We start from the raw sequence: 27874 nt of genomic DNA on the forward strand, positions 1-27874 counted from the left end.
CCGGTGTGGAGTGAGTGAGTGAGGGAGAAAGCAGGAGAAATGTGAAAAATCCGTGTCTCGGTGTTTCATGGCGCGCGGAGGCCTGAGCGGTGTGGAGTGAAGAGCTGACGGATCAGCAGCATGGTAAACAAACCCAGCTTTTTATTCCTGCTCATGACACGTCCTTTATTCCCATCCGCTGCCCTGAACACAGCGATCAACACCGCACTTTGTGCACTTTGTGTTCTGAGGCTTGATCATTTCTCCGGGAAGGTTTTGCGCTTTAACTAAACTAACTTTCAGTCGCCAAAAAAAAAAAAGAAAGAAAAAAAACTAGCTTTCGAGGAACGCAGCCGGACTCGCGCGCTTCATTTCTGCACATGAAGAGTTAATTTTCCATCAGGTCGTGACTGGAGAGGTTTAGTGTGCATGTGCAGATTTATTGCAAATTAAATGTTATTTTAAGTGCATGCAGTCTGAGTGTTTGTTATTGGAGGATTTTTTTAGTATGATTGATTGTTTGTTTTTCAGGCACGGATTCAGGATTGTGTTTTAGTGAACAAGTGCAGTGTACATGAGTCTGCCTTTGGACTTCATGGCCTTAAACCAGGCTTACTGTGTTTCTCGTGTGTGTGTGTGTGTGTGTGTGTGTGTAAGGAGAAGAAAAAAGTTTTAAACTTTGCATATTTTATGAATATGTGAATCCAGGACTGTTGCACTTGGATATGCATCTTCCATGGATTGCATTTTTAGTCGTGAAGAGCAATCTGGAGCTTTACCCAGAAAACTTGGTGTGTTTTTGTGTGTGATTTCTCTCACTGCTTCAGCATCCTCGAACCTCAGTTTGGTAACACGTGATTTATCTACATCTATATGCACATGCATATTAATGTGGCTCTTTATTCTTCCTAGCTGAATTGCATCCCTGACCTTTGACCCCTATGGACAGCATCCTTCCAACTTTTCAGTCAGTCATGCTTCTGGTTAAATGAGTTCCATTTGTTCGTCTTTATTGTGATATTATATCACACAAGGCTGTTATGCAGTCCAATTACTCATTTTTGTGTTATGTACTGTGATCTTCCTGATCAATATCAGATGTGCCAGATGTTTCACTGAATTGCTCACGTCATTATGTGAACCAAAAAAAGCAAAGAATTTGGATGAAAATATCTCAAGGCATCGTTTAACCATTAACATCCAAGCTTAACCAGTCAGGTTTATAACAGTGCATGGAGCAGTATGATATCTTTCAACCCTGATAGTTAACTGATAGCAAGGAACAGTAGCCTGTGAGCTGTCAGTCCCAGTGAAGGGGGCGTGGCCTCTATGCCTGTCAGTACTAGTGAATGGCATGGCCTCTGTGCTTGTCTATTCCCAGTGAAGGAGGCGTGGCCTCTGTGCTTGTCTATTTCCAGTGAGGGGGCGTGGCCTCTGTGCTTGTCTATTCCCAGTGAAGGAGGCGTGGCCTCTGGGCTTGTCTATTCCCAGTGAAGGAGGCGTGGCCTCTGGGCTTGTCTATTCCAGTGAAGGAGGCGTGGCCTCTGGGCTTGTCTATTCCCAGTGAAGGAGGTGTGGCCTCTGGGCTTGTCTATTCCCAGTGAAGGAGGCGTGGCCTCTGGGCTTGTCAATTCCCAGTGAAGGAGGTGTGGCCTCTGGGCTTGTCTATTCCCAGTGAGGGGAGGCGTGGCCTCTGGGCTTGTCTATTCCCAGTGAAGGAGGCATGGCCTCTCGGCTTGTCTATTCCCAGTGAAGGAGGCGTGGCCTCTGGGCTTGTCTATTCCCAGTGAAGGAGGCGTGGCCTCTGGGCTTGTCTATTCCCAGTGAAGGAGGCGTGGCCTCTGGGCTTGTCAATTCCCAGTGAAGGAGGCGTGGCCTCTGGGCTTGTCTATTCCCAGTGAAGGAGGCGGGGCCTCTGGGCTTGTCTATTCCCAGTGAAGGAGGCGTGGCCTCTGTGCTTGTCTATTCCCAGTGAAGGAGGCGGGGCCTCTGTGCCTGTCAGTTCTAGTAACCGAGGTGTGGCCTTTTTGCCTGTCCGTTCTAGTGATGGAGGCGGGGTCTCTGTGCCTGTCTGTTCTAGTAACAGAGGCGTGGCTTTCTGTGTCCATCGGTTTCTGTGAAGGAGGTACGGCCTATGCGTCCGTCAGTCTCTATGAAGGAGGCGTGGCCTCTGTGTGTGTCAGTTATAGTGAAGCAGACATGGCCTTTTTGGTTTTCTGTTCCCAGTGAGGAAGGCTTGGCCTTTGTGTGTGCCAGTTCTACTGAAGGAGGCGTGACCACTGTCTGTCAGTTCTAATGAAGTAGGTGTGGCTTCCCAGTTCCTTAAAATTAAATCTTTCTTTAGGTGAATTTGAAATGTTGCCATAATACTGAATCAGGTTATAGCCTGTAACTTTTTAAATTAAGGTATTGAGCTGTGAGATACACACGATTAATTACAATGAACGCATTAAATAATTGTCACAAACTATTCAGTTTACCAGTCTGAGAAAATTGTGGTCGATTGTGAACAAACTGCTACTCTTAAGTGACGTGTGATGAAGCTGAATCCCTAACGAGTCTCAGCTAATGTTTATTTACCGATAATAAGATAAACTAATAAAATGTGATGACCACTTTAATTTAAATCAGTGCACGCCTAATGGATTGTAGAATATTTATTTGACCGTGTAATCAGTATCACTTTTCACTTATGAGGCAGGGCTCATCTGAGGGCGTTATTGGCTTTGGGGTCGATTCAGGATCCTCCTCATTAGAAGTGGTGCAGTGATGCAGTAATCTTGCCTTCAGCTCACATCTGGATGCTCGGGTTAATATCTGGGTCGGGTCAGTACTGTAGCAGTCAGAGTCCACTCTCTTTAGCTTCTGGTTGAGAGCCTGTGTGTTTTCTGAGTGGGTGTTACGGACATCTGGGGCTCTAAAGCAGGAGTTGCAATCCTTTTTCAGCTTACTGGAATGGGACTGAAGTGAGTTTCAGGTTTCTAGAAACTTTTTGCAGAATAGCATGCCATAAAAGGCCAATGAATAGCCTTTAAATGAAGTATTTGGTAGAGACATAAGTCATTAAATGGGATTAAAAGGTCTACCATTACTTCATCCTGAAAAGCAGTTGATTATTATTTTTTTTCAGAAATTATATCTGCTTACATAAGAATGGATAAAAATCTCCAGGTCCCTCACTTAATCTATCCTGAAATACTTTTACATTTTAAGTGGGATTCATCTAAAACCTCTGAAAGCTGGGTTTATGTTCATGTTCCATAATTAGCGTTGTCATGAAGTTTAGTATATTCAGTTAAAGCATACCTTAACTAAATGCTTTCAGGGTGTTTTAGAGGAGTATACATGAAGCTTTTACATTTTTTGGGTGGATGCTGCCAGATGTTTTATTCCTTTTATACCACAGCAGGAACATCTACGAAACAAGTTAGTTCCTATCTTACTTATATAAACAGTCTCTCTCACCAGTTTCTCTTTATTTCTCTCTCTCTCTCTCTGTCTCTCTCTTGACGTTAATAAGACAGGAAATGCCGCTAATCCTGAAAACTGTCACAGCTTTACTACTGAAGGTTACAAAGCATTTACCCTGGAGACTCCTTACCTAAAGGTTAAATAAACCTCTCCGTACAGAAAACCTCACAGTATCAAAAATAACACACATTTTTAAGCAGTTAATGTTGAGCATCCGGTATACAACATGAGTGCATTAATATACACTTGTGATTCGCAGCTGGAACTATCGTCAGAGCTGCTGTTCTAGAAAATTCATCAAAACCTTCTGTGTAATAATGTAGATTTATCAGACAATAATAAGAAAAAAAATCAACTTCATGTGGGGTTGTAATAGTGTAATATCTTAGGGAATCATCAAGTTATGATCCACAGATGTATAATCAGATCGAGAGCTTGCTTTCTTATTGGTCAGTCTTTCAGCGTTTGTACTAAGGTTTAGGTCCTCACACAGCTGTTTAGTGAAATCAGAGTCTCTGCTTGAGGATCGTGTTGGCATGCGGAGTAACTGTGCGGCGTTTGTGATCGTGTTTTATGTGTCCGGAAGGTGCCAGCGTCACAGACTCTCCTTCTGGCAAGAAGTCCTGACTCAGCTTCTGTTTGCTGAGGACACTGTAACCTCTCTCTCTCTCTCTCTCTCTCTCTTTCACTCTCTTTCACTCACACACACACACACACACACACAGAGTACCCACTGACTGGAGGTCATGCCAGAGAGGACTCTTTATAACTGGGAAGATAGGACATGGATGGGCACGTTGTTATATAATTTGAAAACTTTGGGCTCTTGTGAAGGGAAGTCGGATTTATATTCTAGTTTAAATGATAGAAATTATAGAAAAAATAGTTACCTATAACACATTTTAAGAAAACTGATCAAACCTTTCTGTATATTACTGAATTATTTCGAAGTGAATTATATCATCATAATCTGCATTTGCATTTTGTAATTTTTTTTAACTACTTGCTGTTTTTTAAACAAATCATATAATGCATAATACAATCATATAAGGCATAATACATGAAAGCCTCCAGCACAGACCCCAGAATGTTTGCAATGGAAATGGGCAAAAATGAATATAGACTTTGAATACGGGTGGGGTTTTTTTTTTGTGGGGTTTTTTTTTGGCTTAAATATGTATGGATGCCTTTTAGACTTAAAGGCTAGTTTCAAAATGATCTGCACCCCTACATTTCTTATTGTTTGGTGAAACTTGCCCTGGAGCTAATATGACAGAGTCTAGCACTAAATCTCATCCTGTATTGTCTAACAAGGCTCGAGACACTTGTAGAAAACTTTGGACCTTCCTAAATTATTCCTAAGATTATTTGGTTCTGGCAACCCATTTCGTGGTTCATTTGAATTGTTGAGTCAAAAAGGTTTTGGGTCAAGCAGAAATCATGATGATGTTTGTCATCACTCTGGATCTCTGGATAACATCAGTGACGATTGCAAAGTCGGGTAGATCCCAGGTTTTTTTGTTGTGTTTTTTTTTTTTTGCTAAAATGAATTTTGAAACTTAAGAATAAATAAGCCAAAGAATAAACTAAATTCCAATTATGAAAAGTGCTTCCCTGTCCATCTTCCTCACTCCGCATTATGATAATAGGTACAGTTCCTATCAGAGTTTCTGATAATGTTCCGGACATTTAGTTTGGTCCTGTTTGTGCTTAATGATATTTTTTAAAATTGTTTATCCATTAACAGGTCAACAACCATCTGTATAATCTAGTTTTTAAAGGACATTTACATGTGTCCAACCTCATATTTACAGTCAGGTCCATAATTATTTGGACAGTGACACAATTTTCGTGATTTTAACTCCGTAAACCACCACAATGGATTTGCAATGAAGCAATCAAGATTTGTTTTGATTTGAACTGTAGATTTTCAGCTTGAATTCAAGGAGTTTAACAAAAATATTGCGTTAACTCTTTAGGAATTACAGCCATTGTTTACAGTCCCTGTGTATTGATGATGTGGCTGCTGATAGAAGTAGCAGGATGAATTCTGAAGTGTATAGAGCTATATTTTCTGCTCAGATTCAGTCGAATGCTGCAAAACCGATATGACGGCGTTTCACAGTACAGATGGTTAATGACCCAAAACGTACCGCTAAAGCAACCCAATAACTTCTTAAGGCAAAGAAATTAAATGTTCTTAAATGTGTGATGACCTCAACCCAACTGAGCATCCTTTTCACATTCTGATGACAAAACTGAAGGCAGAAAGACCCACAAACAAGCAACAACTGAAGGTGGCTGCAGTAAAGGCCTAGTAAAGCATCTCAAGGGAGGAAACTCAGCATTTGGTGATGTCCCTAGGTTCCAGATTTTAGAGAGTGATTGACTGCAAAGGATTTGCATCCAAGTATTAAAAATAATACTAATATTTAAATAGTTAGTTTGTCCAATTACTTTAGAGCCTGTGAAAATGGTTTGACTCGGCAAAGATGCTGTAATTCATAAACGCTTAATGCCATATTTTTGTTGAACCCCTTGAATTAATGCTGAAAGTCTACACTTCACTCACATCTTGATTGCTTCATTTCAAATCCATTGTAGTGGTGTGCAGAGTTAAAATAACGAAAAAATGTGTCACTGTCCAAATACTTACGGACTTGACTGTATACTCCAGGGAAACAGGATATGGTCAAAGGCAATCATAGAGTTCCTAGAGTTAAAAGTCAGGTTGTTTGAATTATTTATTTCTGCCCATATTTTGAATGGAGCTAATTATATATTAAGCTGGTACTGCACAATCCCACCTAAATGAGTCTCTCTATTAAATACCATATTGGTTTAATCAGTTACTTTGTAATCAATAGATCAAACTGATCATATCTAATCAAGCTGATCAATTCTATGCTCGAGATGAGTTTCCTCAGCAGGCGAAACTTTAACATTAACATGCTACACGTTTTGCCGCTTTGCTAAATCCTCCAGAAAGGTGAGTCATCACGAGTTTAATTTCTGCTTGACCAAAATATTAATCTCCACTGCAGAGCTTTTAAGTCTCTGGAGGTGTTGCTAGCATTTGCACATTACAGAGCTCCGTGGTTAAGGTTCAAGTTCAAATCCAAGCATGGCCGAGAGCAACGCACAACTACTCAGCTTGGACTGGATTTAGCCTCGCTTGAATGAAAATGTACTTTAATGTGATCATGGACAAGAATTGGCGTATTTCTCTCGATTTTCTTTACTAACCTGAGGACAGAATTTTGGGATGGCTTGTCCCTCTAATTCCCAGAAAAGTCCCCTAGATAACTTGTCTCCATTTCGTCCATTAATCTGGAATATCTCTGGATGGTGGATTGTAGTAATGAGTTCGTATAACACTTTATTTTGCAGACTTTATTAAGGATTTTGCACTAATCCTGCTCATAATCCAAACCAGAGGCCAAAGTGAACACCGCCAGCGTTAGTGTAAACAGATCTGTCGTACATCAATATGGGGGCGGCTGTGGTTCAGGTGGTAGAGCGGGTTGTCCACTAATCGTAGGGTTGATGGTTCGATTCCCGGCCGACATGACTCCACATACCGAAGTGTCCTCGGGCAAGACATTGAACCCCAAGTTGCTCCTGATGGCAAGTTAGCGCCTTGCATGGCAGCTCTGCTACCATTGGTGTGTGAGTGTGTGTGTGAATGGGTGAATGAGACACCGTGTAAAGTGCTTTGGATAAAAGCGCTATATAAGTGCAGACCATTATTTAAAACCATAAACTAATAGATGACACTGAGGGTCCGCGGGATCGAGTTGAGGACTTGAGGCCAAATAGGAAATAAAACAGGAAGTGTTCTGTGAAAGGGAATTTCTTAACTTGTTGAATCCTATATAAGTAACATGTGATCTTCAGTGATGTCCAAGTGGACTTTTTTAGTTTGATCAACATGGTGGTTTGTTTTCACTTTGGTTTCCTACATTAGCCACAATGCTGATCACGGTGCAGTGGGATTTTACCCTTTGTTTCATCTCTACCTAGAGAGAGTGATGCAGCAGCGCTTTAGTCTTTTAGTCTGTCCAGCTCTCTCACCTTTACAAACAGATAACTTCCAAAGCTTTCGCTCTAAAGCCATCGCTCGTCTTCTTATAGATCACCAACTAGCCGAGCCGAGTCTTTCCGTAACCTGTAGCTGCATTGTTTTGTGGGAATTTGAGTAAAACGATTGGCATCTCCTTTACTCCTACATTGGATTTTTCGATAATAGGACATTTGAAAATGGTGAGTATGAAAAAAAAAAGTTCTTGCTTTTTTGTTTTTAGGAGCTAACAGCGAACCATTATCCCTTATGTTTGAGAGAGCTCAATTATTTTTCAACTCCATTTAAACGCCTTTGTAACTGCGCTACCAATAAGAAAGTCTCCCTGTGACTTCATTATGACACATAACCGCTAATCATTAAGCACATGAATGTGTTTCAGGTTGGACTTTTCCTTTAATCTGTCACCCTCCCAGGAAATGTCAGTGACTCCTGACTTTAACTCATATCCACTTGCACGTGTCTATACTACAGATCTCAAAACCTCGCAATAGACATGAGGTGACATTAATGAGTCTTATTTGAAGCGGATGGACGTTGAAGGCATACCATAATTTACACTGAAAAGAAATGTTTACATTGTGTAGCATTATTAACCAGTAATAACTATGGCTGTGATTGCTGTGTATAATAACTCGGCCTTTGTGTTTGGGAGTGGTGACTGCATTGTGACTGCTTCGAATTGTCAGTGGTATTTGCTTGAAAGATGAGAGTACAAACTCTATTTGACCTCAGCACCAGGACAGAAGGGTTTAGATTTTGTTATTAGCATTTCTGTTGTTGTAGCCTCCATACCGGCAGCTTCTTAGTGGCGTCTGAAGTGCTTATGGCTGCCTGCTGGTCCTCACACACGTCTGCACTGTTCACAAAATATAAAGGAGCTCAAAATTACAGCCCTCTCTCTGTGTTTCCGTCTCTTCCTTCCTGTCAGAGCGCATACATACACTCGCATACACACTCGCAGAATAAAGTCGTAATATCTGCTTTGTAATTTGTATGTCAGCTGAAATTGCGTCTTTGGGGTGTGTGTGTGTGTGTGTGTGTGTGTGTGAGAGAGAGACAGAGAGACAGAGAGACAGAGAGACAGAGAGACAGAGAGACAGAGAGACAGAGAGACAGAGAGAGAGAGAGAGAGAGAGGTGTGAGCGATGTCTACCAAGGTCAGGACAAAATGTCTCAGGAATGTATTCGAAAAGGTGTATTGAACAGGACTCACACACACACACACACACTCACACACACACACACACACACACACACACACACAATCTATTTTCTCCCTCCACTGCCACTCCTCTTTCTTTCTGCTCCCTCACCTTGGCCAAGAGGACATAACAGGAGTGCACTGAGACTCTTGCACACATGCGGACACACACACACACACACACACACTTGCTTACCTTGGGTAAAATCATCATTGCAAGCCACACTGATTTAATGGATTCTGCACATTACTATCCACTTTAAATAGTGTTTGAATTGCGGTACCAAGAACATACTCCCTGGTGACAAATTAAAGGAAAATACGGTGACGCTGTTATGTTTTTGGGGGGAGCATTTATTTATTTTGCTGGTATGATTTGGCTTAGTGGTTAGCACGTTTGCCTCACATCTTCGGGGTTGGGGATCCCGATCCTGCCCCCTCCCTGAGTGCAAGGAGTCTGCATGTTCGCCCCGTGCTTCGCCGGTTTCCTCCCCCAGCCCAAAGACATGCATTGTAGGCTGATTGGCATTTCGAAATTGTCCATGGTGTGTGAATGTGTGTGCGATTGTGCCCTTCATGGATTGTCACCCCGTCCAGGGTGTTCCCCTGAATAGGATACCCTGTGTAGGATAAACGGTATGGAAAATGGATGAAAGGATGGATGGATATGGTTGCACATGTCCCCTTAGAGTGAATCATCACTGCAAATCAATACATAGTTCTTCTGACTGATCACCTTCATGTACTTTCTCTAATGTAGACAAGCACTGTCTTGTCACGGAGACGTTACGTTAATTATCAGTTTCTTAAGCATCTGGACTGAAGCACATGCATTGGATTATTGGCACTAGGACATTGTTTGCTTAATCGGTTCTCGATTTACGGACAGCAGCAGTGTGAAGAACGCTCGTAGCTTCCAGATCCTGCCAGGCCTGTGTAGGCTCGTGCGGCTGGCAGCGGAGACGGAGGAAGAGAGCAGGAGGATGGAGATTACTCACATCGTTCTTGCTGTAAGTCTAAAGAGAAGCTCAGGATCCTGAGGGTTATTACTACAGGCAGATCGCTCAGCTTTAACGTTTTGTGTTACGCTCTGGCAAGAGAGACAGTCAGAGAGTAAGTCACAGAATGTTTATCCATCTTCACATGTTGGCATGTTGGTAAGGTTACTCCATACCGTTCATTGTTGGTTTGGAGACTGCATTTTACAAATGGTTTCAGCTCTTTCAGGTTTATTTATTTACACAGTACTGTTACCCAGATGAGGACGGGTTCCCTTAGTGGTCTGGTTCGTCTCAAGGTTTCTTCCTCATATCATTTTAGGGAGTTTTTCCTCACCAACGTCGCCACCGGATCGCTCAATAGGGATAAATCCGCACACTTAAAATCTGTGTCCTGTGTTTATATTTTTCTGTAAAGCTGCTTTGAGACAATGTCCATTGTAAAAAGCGCTATACAAATAAAATGTAATTGAATTGAAAGCTTATTTTTTTATTTTTGTCTTGCTTTAGTCTTTAAAATCTCCTTGTTATTTGATGTGTTGACGTGATTTCCACTGAAACAGGAAGTCAGGGCGGGACATATCAAGTGCCCCCTTCTCCATTTTAAATAGCCAATAGTGTTTAGCTTACCTCACAGCCCGAGCTAAGCCGTACTTGACAGTTAGAGCCATGGTTTAGTAAAAAGTTGGAAGCGGGACACTTCAGATTCTAAAGAACCTTTGATTGGATAGAAAGTCTGATGAGAAGCTGAAGTGCAGAATGATGTCATGACAATTGTTGATCCGTATCAGTGGTAGGGACTGTGAATTTTTAATGCATATATCTTCTTTAAATGCGAATTTTGTCATTATTTTGGAGCACACTAGCTTATAGAGAACCTTACGGCTAGAATATTCATACTAAAAGCCACAAAACTTCCATTTTGAACTTTAAGATGCTGGATTATGTTTTCTAGGATTTCCTCTAAGAATACTTGGTTAAGCTCTTTTATTCATAATAATATGCTTTAATGATCTACACGATGTCCATTTTACTGCTGTAGCACAGTAGCGCTGCACTGTTTACATTTTATAAAATGAAAGGAAGTCACAAGATCTTTAAAGTCACCATTTTTAATTCATCTTTATATATATTATTTTTATTCCCACAAACATGCATTTAGCCAGATCCCAAATATCTTCCTATTCCCTCTACATGCCTAATTTAATTTAAATTAAATAAAGTTAAAAAAAATCAGTTTGTCATATCACTTTATTATTAATTTTTTATTTTTATATTAGAAATGTAAAAAATACTAATGAGACTGTTTTTAACAAATATGTAAAAAATAAAACATCATAAATGTATTCGGAACGCATACCTAGATGTAGAGCATGGGATCTTCTTCTTCGTGTTCTTCTTCTTCTTTTTTGATTATGTAGACATTGATATTGTAACTAATTGGTTTTAGTTGATCATTTTCAGCTCAGTTGATAATTTTCAACTGGAATACCAGCATCAGCATCACAATAAACACCCCCAATACCATGATAAACATTTCTCATAGTCTTTTATTATACTGTGTTGAGAGACAGCGTGAACGATGCTCTCTATCTCTCTCTCTCGTGTGTGTGTGTGTGTGTGTGTGTGTGTGTGTGTGTGTGTGTGTGTTCAGATCAGTGCCTGTTTGCTCAGGCGCCTTGTCCGTTGAGGGAGATGAAGCCTGATTCTGTGCCCAGTCCAGTTATTCAGGTTGTCACTCAAGTCCCCTAACTCCCAGACCCTGTCATAAGCACTGCACATGGAGCACTAAGTTAAGTGCTTTTTTACTTCTTTTTTTTTTTTTTAGCTTCATGACATCATGGTAACTAGCTAGGCAGAACGGTTGGTTTAATGCATTTGATTTGTGCAGTTTTGTGCGGACTGTGATTTTCAGCTGTCTTTTAAGATGAACTGTACGAGATGGTTGTCATAAAATCTTGTCTGAATTTTATTAAAGACTGTGATAACATGTTATCCATGTCAGATTAAACGATGAAGATCCTCTAACGATAGATCTGTGCTTAAAGAAAATGACTATGTTTTGTTTACGTCATCACTCAGCGTGAACACAGCAACTGTTTCTTAGAGACTGAATTTGACTACATGCATAACTGTTTGCGAGAAATAATTTGACCACGTGATAACAGAGCTGACTGCATGCTTGTAAGGCTGTGTGTGAGAGGATTAAATTGACCAAATGTTTCCAGGGATGTGTGTGAGAGGATGACTTGGCTACATGCTAACAGGGCTGTGAGTCAGGAGACGAAATTGACCCCATCATGCTAACAGGGCTATGTGTGAGAGGATCAGTTGACCCCATCATGCTAACAGGGCTGTGTGAGACAGGATGACTTGGCTACATGCTAACAGGGCTGTGTGAGACAGGATGACTTGGCTACATGCTAACAGGGCTGTGTGAGACAGGATGACTTGGCTACATGCTAACAGGGCTGTGTGAGACAGGATGACTTGGCTACATGCTAACAGGGCTGTGTGTCAGATGATGAAATTGACCACATCATGCTAACAGGGCTGTGTGTGAGAGGATGAATTTAACCACATGCTGATAGAGCATCTCTTTTTGCTTACTACAAATACTAAAAAGTATCCACAGAATTAACAACTAAAGTCAGATAGTCTGAGCTACAGTGTTGGTTTGTTTGGTCTTGAGCATAAACCTGATTACACTCCTATGCAATGATATAGCAGAAGTAAAAACTGTGGCTTGGGTCAGAAATGTTTGTTTTTAACCTTTCAGACACAACGTGCAGGCTCTCTATAGGCACAGCCACAGGAGCAAAGCATTTAACTGAGGAACCATGGCCTTTACAGCGGCGTGAATGTGAACAGCTTTCGGGCATGCCATGGGAGCAGATGCTTTCACACGAGCAAAAGTTATTCAGCGAGGGGAGATCTCATTCCCTCCTTCTGTTGCACTGGTTGGCATTCTGCTGCTTGGCATAGAGTTACACAGCATTGGCCAAGTGCATTCCTGTCTGGAGGAGACTCGCAATATAATATGCTTAAGCTTTGAGCCTGATATTGTAATGTTTCTTTTTGGCAATAAAAAAGCGCTCTTGGATCAGAGGTGCTATGTACAAATAAATCTCTTTAAGATTTTTGTTAATGCATGATATTTTATAACAACTCTCCCAGCCTTCTTAGAGGAAATAAAGTAGATGGATTTGATGTATTTTACTGTCTGACACGTCTGATGTTGCTGTGTCGTGGTTTACAGTCAAACTGTTATAAATAACGCAGGCAGAAATAATGAGTCTTGATTGGCCTTGTGGTTTGGGTGACATTTTATTTGTTTGTGTGAACGTGAAGTCACGCTGACCGCTGAATACAAATGGTGAGAGGGCAGGACACTGTGTGTCATGCTTATGAATCTCTCTTCCAGTTTACAGATAATACAAAAATACAAAAAATATATTTTAATATAAACTTTGATGGTTGCAAAGTTGCCACATACAATGGCTTGTGTAAGTATTCATCTTGAACTTTTAGACAGTTTGTAGTGCTATTACCTGGAATGGAAATGGATTTTATTGGGATTATACGTCATGAATCTAAAATCCAAATTCGCCCATAGTGTGTGTGTGTGTGTGTGTGTGTGTGTGTGTGTGTTTGTGTGTGTGTGTTTGTGTGTGTGTGTTTGTGTGTGTGTGTTTGTGTGTGTGTGTGTGTGTGTGTGTGTGTGTGTGTGTTTGGAGCGATCAAAACAAGTCTGAGACAAAGTTCCAGAAAAGTGTTATTCAGGGTTTGTTGAGATATATATATATATATATATATATATATATATATATATATATATATATATATATATATATATATATATATATATATATATATATATATATATATATATATATATATTATTCCATTATAACTGAAAAGATCATGACACAGTCACGACAGTCATGTCTAGAGAGGGTCACCCACCAAAATTCATTGCCTGGGTAAGGAGGACATTAGTCAGAGAAGCAACTAAGAGGCCAAGGGTAACTTAAGATGATGCTATCACCATCATGCTTTACTGTGGAGATTGGGTTAGGTCTTTACCAAATGTATATCCTTGTGCCAAGGCCAAAATGTTTTAGTTGTAGTTTCCTCAGCACTTTTTTGATCTCAGAGAACTTTTTTCTACATTTGCTGACTGTCCAGCATGTGTTTTGGCAAACTCCTAACAGAATCCCATATGTCTATCTATTATCTGTTCCATAAAGCCCAGCTATGGTTGATCTGTGAACATGTTCCCCCATCTGAGCTGTGGATCTCTCCAGGTCTTTCAGAGTTATCCTCGGACTCCTGGTTTTATTTATTTTGATTATATATTTTGGTATTAAAATCGTTAACATATCGGAAAAGGCTTCTCTTTTTCATTTTCAGCCAGAGACTTTCTCAGTACAGTCAAAAAAAACAACAACAAAAAAAAAACCTGATTTAGGAAGCACTGGGTATGAGCTATATAATTAAGTCCACCTCTTTGACCAAATCTGAAAACTTTTAGTTCCAGGTCCTGCTAGCCAACCTAGCTAATGTTAGTGAGGAGCATAATCACTATTGTTATGATATAATATTCCAAAATTGCCTGCTGTTAAATAAATAGCAGAAAATCACCGACTTTGTCACTGAATCTCACTTTTGTTTACTAAAGGTTATTGTAGAGCATTTAAAAACAAAACATGGATTATTCTATTCTACATCATTTGTAATGGTTGCATAAGACATGATTAGTGATTCTTTTATCCCTTAGATATCTTTTGCAACTCAAAAGATATCCAAGTGTCCTTCTCTACCCTAGTTTGGTCCTGCTTGACCACATTTTAAAAGGCCTACGTTGTCTCTTAATCTTTGAAAATTAAAGCTCCCAAAGTGGCAACTGGCATTATAACAAGCACTTTTGCATTAATTCCTGTGGCAGTTAGTTGCAGTAAAAGCCTGCTTAATGAATTAGGATAATTGTTAGGAGAGGATGGTATTTACTCTCACGACTCTGCCTAATTGGTTATTGGCCTGTGTTTGTCTTCTGCATCATGATGACTCTGGCGAGACAGGATGGAGAGGTGGAGGAGGGAGCTGATGGGTTGAGTGTTGATCTGAATATCAATGTGGCTCTCAAACGCTCCTCGTTCACATTGACCTGTGCTCCCATTTAGTTTGTTGTGAAAGAGAGGGCGTGCATATTGAAATCTGGTGTAGAATAAGCCCGGCAGGGACGGCATGTGGCTGTAGGGTCCTCCGATATCTCTGTTTGGTGGACTTTTATTAGTGAATATTTTATTCTCTCAAATATAACATTCTCTCAAATGCTAAACCTTAATATGCACTATATAGTACTTTAATACATATGTTATTGAATCATTTCATATATCTTGGATTTATTAATTCCTAAAAAGCTGATTTTCCTTGTTGAAGTCCTGATTTATGGATATTTTTAAAGTTAATCTTTCTTTACTCTCCTTTTCATGTCTGTGAACCAGCTCTAGCTTATATCGGAGAAGACTGGCGACTACACCACAGTCGTGTTTTGCCTGCTGGAGGATGTGGTGCTACACTTCACCCGTTTGATGGACACGCCTCACAAAGCGCAGCACCTTTTGCAGCCCAACGTGTTTGATGTGGACTTTGCTGGGCATCAACGAGGTGGGCAATCAAGAAGAGTACAGATACACCACTTTACAGCAAAACCAAGGAGAAAGAACTCAAAATGGATGCCTTTTCCATTCAGGTGGTAGACAACACAAAGAGCAGGCTAGAACATCACACTAGCTCTCAGGCCCAGGCTAAGCACTTCTACAAAAAGGAAAATGAAGGTGGAGGAAGTGGGAGGGGCTTATGCAAATCAGAGGGAGGCACCAGCCCTGAAGAGGCGGTGCCTCAAGAAAGCCCTGCCTCTTTTAACAGAGAGCAAATCATTGTTGAAGTGAACCTTAACAACCAGACCCTGAACGTTTCCAAGGGGTCAGAGGGCAAGAACAGAGAGCGACGTCAGACTCATCACTGCACGACTAGCGATGAAGATAAAGACTATGAGCAGAGGCAGGAAGAGATGGAAATTAGCACAGAGGAGGAAAAGTATGATGAAGATGAAGAAGAGGACGACGACGATGATGATGATGATGATGATGATGATGATTATGAAGAGGAGAACGATCGTAGCATTCCAGAGGTTCCACAGGCTATCATGGAGAGACCACGGCGTGGTACGAGATCAAGTGCCATTTCTTTGTGCCAGGGCCTGGGCGGTGGTATGCTGGCACAGGGGAAGAAGGAGCAGGAGAGTTTGGGCCAGAAGGTAAAGCTGGAGGAGAAGCAGCACTTTGCGTGCAAGAAATGTCCGCGTGTATTTAACAACCGATGGTACCTGGAGAAACACACCAACGTCACACACAATCGAATGCAGATCTGCAACAAATGCGGCAAACGCTTCCTTCTGGAGAGTGAGCTGCTGCTGCACCATCAGACCAGCTGTGAGAAGAGCATACAGGTATACACACTCCCTAGCGCACACACACACTCTCTCTCTTATGTCATTTAAAGGAATACTCCTTTTTTTATTATTATTTGCTCTCTGTCCATCGCACATATATATATATATATATATATATATATATATATATATATATATATATATATATATATATATATATATATATATAATATATATGTGTGTGTGTGTGTGTGTGTGTGTGTGTGTGTGTGTGTGTGTGTTTGATTACCACAAACCTAGAATTTCTCTGTACTGAGAAAAGAGCATCACAGCATCACAGGGCAGTGTAAAGCGATATCTGAACTCTTCCATATACAGGAACTCTCAGAGGCTCATGATTGACTAGTGTAGCTGTGATTGACAGGAGAACGTTAAATTACAATTTCACTGTAAATTTGTACTTAAAAGTACAATAAACTTAAAATTACACTGTACTGTACATCACAAATATAGTTCTACAACTGATAGTCTAACAGTAAATCTTAGAGTGTTTTAGTATGAGACAGAAGCACAGTTATTTTCATATTGCCAAAGGTTTTGTAGGATTTATGTATATTCCCTCAGTCCCATCTCTGCCAGAATGTCTACAACAAAAAAACAATAACTCTGGGTTCTTTATAATATATATATATATATATATATATATATATATATATATATATATATATATATATATATATATTAGGGCTGCAACTGACTATTATTTTCATAATCGATTAGTTGGTCGATTATTTTTTTCCGATTAATGGAGGGGGGGGTACTTTCTTTCAGTACCATTTATTTAAAATTAAATCCACAAACTGAGTGTTACAAATATAAATTAAGGCTAAAACTTTACACAACTCTTTGTCCAGTTATAGAAGACTGAAAAGAACCCAATGCACACAGATACACACCAGAATATATAATATTCATTTATTACTGTAGTTTAATTCAATTTAATTCTTTTTTTGCATCTATAAAAAGTAATGCATATATACTTTATATATATATATATATATATATATATATATATATATATATATATATATATATATATATATATATATATTGATGTGTTGGAAGCAGGAAAAATGGGCAAGTGTAAGAATCTGAACGACTTTGACAAGGGCCAAATTGTGATGGCTAGACGACTGGGTCGGAGCATCTCCAAAACAGCAGGTCTTGTGGGGTGTTCCCAGTATGCAGTGGTTAGTACTGACCAAAAGTGGTCCAAGGAAGAACAACCGGTGACAGGGTCATGGGTGCCCAAGGTTCATCGATGCGCATGGGGAGCGAAGGCTAGCCTGTCTGTTCCGATCCCACAGTAGAGCTACTGTAGCACAAATTGCTGAAAAAGTTAATCCTGGCTATGATAGAAAAGTGTCAGAACACACAGTGCATCGCAGATTGCGGTGTATGGGGCTGCGTAGTTGCAGACTGGTCAGAGTGCCCATGCTGACCCCTGTTCACTCTCATGGGTATGTGAGCATCACAACTGGACATTGGAGCAATGGAAGAAGGTGGCCTGGTCTGATGAGTCACGTTTTATTTTACATCATGTGTTTGGCCAGGTGCGTGTGGTAAGTGACGGCACCAGGATGACTATGGGAAGAAGGCAAGCTGGTGGAGGTAGTGTGATGTTCTGGGCGATGTTCTGCTAGGAAACCTTGTGAAACCACTTTCAGCAGGATAATGTGTCCTGCCACACTGCAAAAATTGTTCAGGAATGGTTTGAGGAATAATGAGTTCAAGGTGTTGACTTGACCTCCAAATTCCCCAGAGCTCAATCCGATCGAGTTTCTGTGGGATGTGCTGGACAAACAAATCCGAACCATGGAGACCCTACTTCGCAACTTACAGGACTTAAAGGATGTGCTGCTAACATCTTGGTGCCAGATACCACAGCACACCTTCAGAGGTCTTGTGGAGTCCATCCCTCGAGAAAGCTGTTTTGGTGGCACAAGGGCGACCTAACTACGTTAGGCAGGTGATTATATATATATATATTAGGGGTGGTAAATATATCATTTAAAAAACATATCACAATACTTGAAGACATTTCTGCGATCTACAGTACGATACCAGCAAAGCGTCTCATTTAAATGTTTGATGTATATTTTTTAATGTTTTTAAAAAAAAAACTAAATGTAACAAATGTAGTTGATTGAAAAACTAAATGTAACAAATGTTGATTAGTGTTTAAAAAAAAGTTTAAAAGATATCATAATACTCATAATATCTCAGAAAAGTTTACTGTGATGTAATTTATCACAATTTCAATATTATGTGTCCGTATTGACCAGCCCTACTTGACTACACTTGCCCTACGACACAGTAAAAGACCACAGAAGAAGGTTTTGTTGTAAAATTCAAACATCCGGACACTTTACCAAATTACCATGTAGTAATATTTATTTGGGAATATGTATGCGTATGGTAATACTGTTATTCTTACTGATTCAGCAGATATCTGATTAATGGTATACATGCTATGAAAAAAAGCCTGATAAATCAAAGTGTCCATTATATTGTCTAGAAATACAATATCTGATTTAATCGAATGTGTTTTCATACGGTATTGTTTGTGAGCACTAGAATAAACTGTAACTGCTTAAGTGACTAAATCAGATGAGAATAATAATTAGATTATTAGTGTGCATGTAAACAATCTTCTCACAGTTTTTTGGGGAAAGGCTTTCATCGGTATTTCTGGTGTGCTTCACTTACTGGGTCTATCTCTGTATGGCAGAGACACACTCACGCCTGTGTGTGATGTGAGATGAGATGTGGGTGATCTGTATGCATGTGCTGGCTCTGGAATGGAGAGAACAGCTGGATGGTGCCATTAATGCCAGAGTGCCGAGTCATTTCCTGTTTGAACTCCGCTGTGGAAATGCTTAGACAGCACATACTGGCCCATATATTATTTCACTCTTGCTTCTCTGGTGCCATTTAGAAAATTGCGTCCTTTGAATTTCAAATTCTGAATTTGAATTCATTTAAAGTGTATTCATTTATTGATTGATTGGCACTGATGTATTTTCGTTACAGTGAAGGTGCCCTTGATGAATGGGCTTTTTATTTTTATTTTTATTTTTTTATTATACACAAACTGCAGTGTGTAACTTGTGGGAAGGCTTTTAAGAAGTTATGGTCCCTCCACGAGCACAACAAGGTCGTTCATGGTTACGCCGAGAAGAAGTACTCCTGCGAGGTGTGTGAGAAGAAGTTCTACACGATGGCACATGTCAGGAAGCACATGGTGGGTGAGTATCCTAGCCTGCTGAGGGTTAATTAAAGGGGCAGTATGTCATTTTGTACATGCTCAGCTACTTGTTTGGCAAACTGCAATTCTATGGATAACATTAACAAGCCTTCACTTTTGCTTCTGTTGAAATGATGAGCCGCCTTTTAAAAGAAAAGGGCCTGAGCTTAGGGATGGACCTAATTTCTGGGCCACAAAAATGAAATAGAAGCCTTAATTGAAGAAACTAGTCATATCTATTGCATAGCAGTACAGTGAATCATAGTTTTTTAAGGTATTTCTAAAATTATTATTATTATTATTATTATTATTATTATTATTACAAGTCTAGAAACAATTGTAAACTTTACAAACAGTAAACTTTACAAATCTCTGATGCATAACACACCCTGGACACAGATAGGTGGCAGCAAATGCTCCACGCACAAGGATGCATGATCTAAAGCAGTGTAGTTGGGTACTAAAGAGCCTGGGTCATGTACAGTAAGTTCCTTTCATCTCCTGAAGCCTGATTTGTATTCGACTGAAGCGTCCCGCTTGGGGAAAAGAGCCACGCTGACCTTGTCTCCGCCCCATACAGCACACGCAGCAGAAAACACAGGCCTTGTTGTTTAATCTCTCCTAACAATTCGGGCGAAATCTTTTATGCAGAAGTGCTTCCTTTCTCTGTAGAAAACAGTATAATTATAATATGGTACAATATTAATAATGATCAAGTGTATTTTATGGAAAATATCAAACACACGTTGGCACTGTACGCTTTAAAAGCTCGAAGGTCTTTTTTTGTGTGTGTTATATGGCTTATGCGTTGTAAACATGATATGCAGTAGACATGTGTAAGGGTGCAGAGGTGTGTGTCCTTGCCTGCAGCCCACACAAAGGACATGCCGTTTACGTGTGAGACGTGCGGGAAGTCGTTTAAGCGCAGCATGTCTCTGAAGGTGCACTCTCTGCAGCACTCTGGGGAAAAACCCTTCAGGTGTGAGGTGAGTTTTAGACACGGAGACACTGCTGTATACTGTATACTATATATTATATCATTTAAGATCAGTTCTGATGCATAAGGATCATTTAGAAAATGTAGCGCACTGGAAATGGAAATGTACTGACAACATGGAATATGAAAGCACACATGCAAATAGCTGATCGATATTACTGTAATGATATAAATATATACTCTGGGCACATATTAAATATCTATCAGTGTAACTAATCATTTAATCACACTCACTATTACTTTTGGTGCAGTACATCCATCTAGTGATGCTAGTGTTATTAATTATAACCCCCTAATCAATTAAAAGTCTAGAAGAAACACAAAAGAACTGCGTTATTTCTAAAATATTTGTTCAGTCGTATTTGATCCTAAATTTTACTTCGAATGTGATGTGAAAATAATGAATTTGTAATGAAAATTTTAAGAAAAAAACAATCGTAATTTTAAAAATCAAAAAATCACCTGGCAACCCCAGCTGTTGGATTTTCTATTCTGATTGGTCACCAAGTGTTGATTGAATTTTCCGTAACAGCAGCGCTGACAATACTTTCGACTGCAAGACAAACCACACGTTCGTATTTTTGCTATAAATGCATTATTGTTTCTATGGTAACAATATACACGGAGACTTGTATGGCAGAAGATCCACATAAACTGATTTAAAACGTGTTTAATTGTTGATATGGTGAAGATTTTGTAAGGAGACATTTATTTAGCATTTATGGAAGGTGTCTCCAATGTCATCGCTTTAGAACAGTCAGAGGTAACGCTGTAACTTAAATCTTTCAACACAAAAATACACGTTACTTGCTGTTCCACAATAACACAATATCTCTTTAACAAGAGAGAGAGAGAGAGAGAGAGAGAGAGAGAGAGAGAGGGGGGGGGGGGGGGGGGGGGGGGCTGGTGATGGAACCACTGTTTATTGTGGCTATAACATAAGTGATAACTTGTTTCACTGACTTTCCACATCATTAAATGTAATGAGAAATAGATAAAAGCTTATGTCGTTCTTTAATAAATAGCTACTTGTTAGCATTGGCAAATTGCTGTGTTATAAGATGATAAAACACTTGAGCTTGTCATTGATTTTTTTTTTTTCCTATAACAGCAGTTTTATTCCTTTAATAAATATTGCTTGTGACCTTTATATATATAAAATAACATTTAAGGCTGTTTTCTATGTGGAGTCTCTGCTTTAGATTTGAATTTAAGAAATTTTATGTGTAGATGTTTACAAATCATTCGTAACTTTGAAATCATAATACGCGTAACATTTATAGTAGGATTATTCGACGAAAGAACTGAGTCTGCTTGCAGGATTGATCCAATTCCAGAAAGTGACAAATTAATGATAATGATATGAGTCTTTAACTGGAATATTACAGCACACACACATTACAGTGTAATCCAGCATGCCAGGTCAGAGCGCAGGGTCAGATACAGCGCCCCTGGATCAGAGAGGGTTAAGGGCCTTGCTCAAGGGCCCAGCAGTGGCAGCTTGGCAGCGCTGGGGCTTGAACCCCCGAACCTTCCGATCAGTAACCCAGAGCCTTAACCGCCAAGCCACCATTTCTTAATAAATGTTTATTGAGTGTATGTTTCAGCCACATCCCAGCCCACATTTTTTCTGATTTACTTGGTGTCAAGAGTTCAATGTTTAGCCAAATTATACCAAACAGAAATAGAACAAATACCAAAAGTTTCGGTTTCACTCTTATTTGGGCTTGGCTGTAGGTGAGAAAGCACCATTAAAGCTTTTTATCCTCGGTTGTTTACTGATCTGACTTTACTATAAATTTGCCTTTTCTGGTGCAGAACTGCAGTGAACGGTTCCAGTATAAGTACCAACTTCGCTCTCACATGAGCATCCACATCGGCCACAAGCAGTTCATGTGCCAGTGGTGCGGCAAAGACTTCAACATGAAGCAATACTTCGATGAGCACATGAAGACCCACACTGGTAACTAGTTCATGCTGATACACAACTCTTTAACGTGTGTAATTTGTCTAGTAGAGAAGTTTTATGAACGTCTGCAATGACGAAATGAAAGATTCTGTATAACTGTATAAGTATAGTCGTTTTCTTCTTTCCAGGCGAGAAGCCGTATATCTGCGAGATCTGTGGGAAGAGCTTCACCAGCCGGCCCAATATGAAGCGGCACCGACGCACACACACGGGCGAGAAGCCATACCCGTGCGACGTGTGCGGCCAGCGCTTCCGCTTCTCCAACATGCTCAAGGCGCACAAGGAGAAGTGCTTCAGGCTCAGCAGCTCTTTAGGAGATGACAGCAGCATGACCTCGGGGGGTGAAGGGTCACACCCTTCCTCTCTTCCTCTTCTCCACTCCATTAGTGGCCTTCCTCCTTCTCCTCCTCCTCCTCCTCCTCCTCCATTCTCCAACTCAAGTAACGACTAACAGCTTTCAGTGGAAACCTGGAACTTTTTTGTGTGTGTGTGTGTGTGTGTGTGTGTGTGTGTGTGTGTGTGTGTGTGTGTGTGTGGTGAACCAAAAGCAGTAGGTTATTTGACTCTATGGGTGATGTCATGTGCAGAAGAGTCTGAATGATGTAGCAGGCTTTTTAAACAGTATGTGAACTCATTTTCAAGAGAGATTTTATATATAATCAAGATTGGCTCCTTATACTTCTCAAAAATTTGTTCTCAAATGATGCATCGTTAAGTTCTCATGCGCAGCTGATTGCGCAAATAACATTGTTTTGATTTAGAATGTCTTTACAGACTGTACGTCCTGTCCGTTTTGTCAGTGTGTGTGTGTGCACCTGTGTGTACATGCTGGAAATAGGCTCTGTTCTCTGCTGTCAGAGGAATCACCAGTGTTGTATATTGTGTATCCAGCCAGCAGAGGGAGCCGTGTGACCGAGCAGCAATGCAAAAGAGATTTTTTTTTTTTCCATCAGAAGGTGCGATGCCGATAACCAAATCCCTGCATCCCTGCAGTAACCAAACCCTGTGTGCTTATTAATGAGGTATGATGTGTTTATAATCACTCTTGCACCTTATTTCTAACTTTAACTGTACACTGATGTTGTATTGGTTAATGTTGTCTTATGTGATGGCCTGTCTCCGGCACATGAGAAATGGGGTGAGAAAAGAGGCAGGGTTATACAGAAGGTTATACACAAAAAAAACCTGCAGATATCAGATATTTTAACAGTTTTCATTTTGTTTTTTTGTTTTTTCGTTGTTTTTGTTTTTTAAATGTAGACTTGCACTTTATTAAAATCAGTCTGCATATCGGCCATAAACAGGACTGTAATATCAGTATCAGAAGCCTCTGATTCTGTAGATATATAGCATTATAGCAATATATACAACTAAAGATGTTTGCAATTTTGTACATTTGTGTGTACCTGTAATCATTCATGGTACATTTCATATTTTAAAAATGCAGCTTTTTATGAATTTACTCATTCTAATGGTACATATGGTTTTCACTTCATTTTCAAAATCATTATTGATGTCATATTTCGAATTCGAAATTGAATTGGGATTTTGCTTGAAAGTGATTTTTGATTTATTGCAAATTTGCCCGTGTACACTCTCAAAGTATCATATAAGCAGCTGTTACTTAAATCTAAACTATTCATCTTTACTGAGATAACAAGTTTTGGTCATCGAGATATCTTCTTTAATTTATGTCCATTATAGTATAATAGAATTAATTTAAAAGCTTAATAGAAATATATCCAGAATGTTACATGTTTGTGGCTATATCTAGGACTTGTATCTATACGACACAAATATCTCAAAACATCTCAAAGTCTGAAATAATATTTGTGTCACTAGAATTTGGACTTGAATTTTGTAAATCGAACTTTATATTTTGAAGTCAAAATGAATTCCTAATTAATTAAATTCAATTTTAAAATGACAAAATTGACAGCACATTTCAAATTCTGTGAATCAATTTAAGTTTAGTTTCCTGGCTACTAATTGGCTGAAATTCTCCTGACTTACTATTGTATAAATGTTCATTTTTGAATTCAATCGAATTTCAAGATGAATTTACTTTTTCTTGCATTCTTAATGAAATGATGGACATACAGATTTTAACATCAAATTTAAAAAATTGAACTAAATAACTAAAGCTAAATTTTATATAAATACTAGTGACAGAAATATAGCAAAGCCAATCAGATAACGGTTACAATATTTGAACTACATGAATACACTTAATAGTTTACTAAGTCCCAATCCACCGGCATCCAACTTTTTATGAATAGAAGCAGTTAGAAAATGAAGTAAAATAAATAGAAATATATAACATCTAAAACTTTTATATGCATTAATTAGTGGTCCTTTAAAATTGTGTAAAATTGGATTAAAGAAATGAGATTATACAGCTTCTAGAGATTATGAGTCTCAATTGCTGAGTATTAGAAAGGTTAATTGCATATAAAATATTGAACTCAGTATAATATAGTTTCAATAACAGCTATTACATATACTATATAACTCCTGTTAACACACACATTGTGTATAAGCTGTAAATAAGTAGTCTACTTTGTCATTTACTGTGTAAAGTTTTTTTTTGTTGTTTACATTGTGCTGGGAGTCAGTTGAATGTGATGATATGTGATGAAGGAGCCAGTATTTTGGAAAGACCTTGACCTTGTAAGTTAGAAGTTGGAAGTAGATACACGTTTTTGTATACACGAAAAGTTCCCAAAAATGATTTTCTTTAAAAAAAAAAACAAACAAACAAAAAAAAAATTAAAAAGGAAGAAATTATTAAGCACCTTATATTTTATAGTTGCTCATATTGATATGCAAATGGTAAGATGGATAAATAGTGTTTTTTTCCTTTTGTTGTATTACTTTGTTAAATCAAAGTTTTTCTTCACAACACTGTAGAATCACCCAACTCCTATAGAACATTTTATTTGCTATTAACAAATTCTTTAGTATTAACATTGAACACAGTAACATCTGGTTTCAAATCATCCAATCCCTATAAATGAAAAGAACCCAGTTTTTAATGACTGTTTGAATATTGATTGTTCCTTGTCATATTCATAAATGTACATTTTATACATTTGTCCAAAATGCTAAATTTTATGCGTTTATCCAAAATAAGACCGAATGCAATATGAAAATTAGGTCCCAGTCTGTAAAACTTGGATATAGGAGATGAGGGTGCAGAATTGTGCAAAATTGTACAGTTACTCTATCGAAAACGTCTTCAGAGTTAGGAGGAGTTAACAATGAATGTGTTTGTGTTAATGAGAATCAGGAGGCAGGAGTGATGCTACTGATCAGTGCACTTTCGTTAGGGCACATTGTAGGATAATAACCATAACTATAACTATATATATATATATATATATATATATATATATATATATATATATATATATATATATATATATATATATATATATATATATATATATATATATATAATATTAAAACGTATAATTTGCAAGTCATGTCATGTGCCAGATGGACTTTGAACAAAATATGTTTTTGCATCCTCTCATCTTATGTCTTATGTCTTTTTACTGTTACACACTCATAGTTGCACCTTATTTTCTCCATTGAGAGACCCCCCCCCCCCCCCTCCCCAAGGGACACACACACCCACACCCAGTATGAGTAGGAGTGGAGTACTATATTTCTTCGACACCCAGAGATTAACCTGTATTGGTTTGTAGCTTTCCCTGTGTGGAGAAGGATAAGTTAAAAGTAAAAGCATGGAGAGTCCTGTATTTCTCAACCTGTAAAATGAAATGCGCCATAAAGAGATTTAGGCATGTGTCGATAATCTGGAATCTACAACATGCATGATATTGTTATCAAGGACATGTCAAAATACCATCATCACCCTTACTTTCCATTCTGGAGAAGGCTGCAGATGGAGCTGCCATTTTTGGGCCTGTGTTTCTGCTGCTGAGAATAAAGCCTGTCTCATTCACAAGGCAGTGTAAAGATTTGGTTTAAAAAACAAAACCTTTCTTTTACAGTTCTTTGGGTTTGAGAAAAACATGATGGAGCATCAGATATCCAGGTATCCATCCCAGAGAGGGAAATCCTATAGTTCTGTTTTACCAGATGAGAATTTCATGATAAGCCCAAAAAACATGGCAGTCCGAACACTCAATTATGAGGAATGATTTTTAGCAATGTAGAAATTAAAGGGTTTGTTTGAAAGCCGAGATGTGTGAGTCATAAGAATGCTTGATACTTGCTATAATTCAGATTTTTTTTTTTTTTTTGACGTGGACTAAATGACATTCAGGAGAAATTAAAAGCAAGTAATACTACCAAGTAAAAGTACCAATACTATAGATTTATAGTACAAGACGACTAAGTGTAGCGCATTCTTGTTCAAGAAAAAAAGTCAAGAAATTGACTTTAAAATCTTTTTAAAATCTGATTCTACACTGGAAAGAGAGCAAACTGGGAAATGATTACCAGCTTGCTAACATTATATTATCATTCATTAATAGCCAGGTAAACTTTAGTTATTATTTAATAATAGCCAGTTAAAATTTAATTCGCAAATAATGAAATTTAGCTCAAATATAATAAAGATTACAAATAGCTCCAACCCCAAGTTTTTTTGCCGAAGTCCTGGGATGCATATTGAGCTTAAATAATGATATAAAATGTTCAGTTATACTGCAGAAGTAAATTCTATAACCTAAAAATGTTTGAACTTGACTGTGCGTACTATATATTATTTTAAGAAATAAAATATTGGGGTAACATTGCAGCAACTCGTGATTAACTCGTGATTATTTCTCTAGAGTAAAGATTTAGTTTCCAAGAACTTTATCATCACTTGCCTAAGCTCCTTATACGATGAAATTCTTACTTTGCTCATTCTCACGTATACTACAGTAGAAATAATAACAAATAAAAATTAAAGGCCAGTGTTAAAATTGTATGCTATATTGGCCAGTGTCAATATATTGCACAATTTTTTAACACTGGTCTTTATTTTATTTTGAATGTAGAGTTTAGGAATTGGTTTAATTCAATTGTTCTCCAGGAAATACAGTTTCCTAACAACACTTAGGGAGCACTGATGAGAGCTTAATAATTGCATCCTGACAAAATTGGTCTTTTAAACCTGTTTCTGCAAATAATTGAAAAGGTGACTTTTCACAAAGTTTTTTTTTGTGTATGCACTTTATGGGATGTTTTTATTTTTTTATCGAAAGTCTTTAAATTTGAACATTTAAAAAAAATGTATTTCTGTTGATTCTTATTTTTAAAAAGTTGGCAAATAATACTGTTATATATTATCCTAATTTCTTAAGGATGGCTTTCACTTTTTTCACTGTGTTGATTATCAGATCTATGTATTTGCTGCAAGTTTGGGAAGAACAAAACGGTCCTGTTTGTCCATC

General features: G+C 38.6%; 1 protein-coding gene across 2 annotated transcripts; it reads left to right on the forward strand.

The window, feature by feature from the left end:
- zbtb47b (zinc finger and BTB domain containing 47b) lies at nucleotides 1–25217 on the forward strand. Of its 2 annotated transcripts, XM_053674846.1 has the most exons (8): nucleotides 14–123; nucleotides 11388–11464; nucleotides 15241–15403; nucleotides 15489–16247; nucleotides 19351–19498; nucleotides 20368–20483; nucleotides 22313–22457; nucleotides 22592–25217. In XM_053674846.1, the coding sequence occupies exons 3-8, from the start codon at nucleotides 15377–15379 to the stop codon at nucleotides 22912–22914; spliced, it is 1518 nt and encodes a 505-aa protein (XP_053530821.1). In that variant the 5' UTR covers nucleotides 14–123; nucleotides 11388–11464; nucleotides 15241–15376; the 3' UTR covers nucleotides 22915–25217. The 2 variants fall into 2 exon arrangements, with proteins under 2 accessions (XP_017309161.1, XP_053530821.1); XM_017453672.3 differs by lacking the exon at nucleotides 11388–11464 and having other exon boundaries at nucleotides 1–123.
- The last annotated feature ends 2657 nt before the right edge of the window (nucleotides 25218–27874 follow it).

The sequence above is a fragment of the Ictalurus punctatus genome, chromosome 23 (assembly GCF_001660625.3).
Source record: "Ictalurus punctatus breed USDA103 chromosome 23, Coco_2.0, whole genome shotgun sequence".
Taxonomy (NCBI): Eukaryota; Metazoa; Chordata; class Actinopteri; order Siluriformes; family Ictaluridae; genus Ictalurus; species Ictalurus punctatus.

Excerpts from the sequence above, each read along its gene's own strand:
- zbtb47b (XM_017453672.3), top strand. The coding sequence starts at position 15,377 with ATGTGGACTTTGCTGGGCATCAACGAG. Across the intron at positions 15,404-15,488 it reads CTTTGCTGGGCATCAACGAG|GTGGTAGACAACACAAAGAG; the intron begins GTGGGCAATCAA and ends TTTTCCATTCAG. Across the intron at positions 20,484-22,312 it reads AAAAACCCTTCAGGTGTGAG|AACTGCAGTGAACGGTTCCA; the intron begins GTGAGTTTTAGA and ends TTTCTGGTGCAG.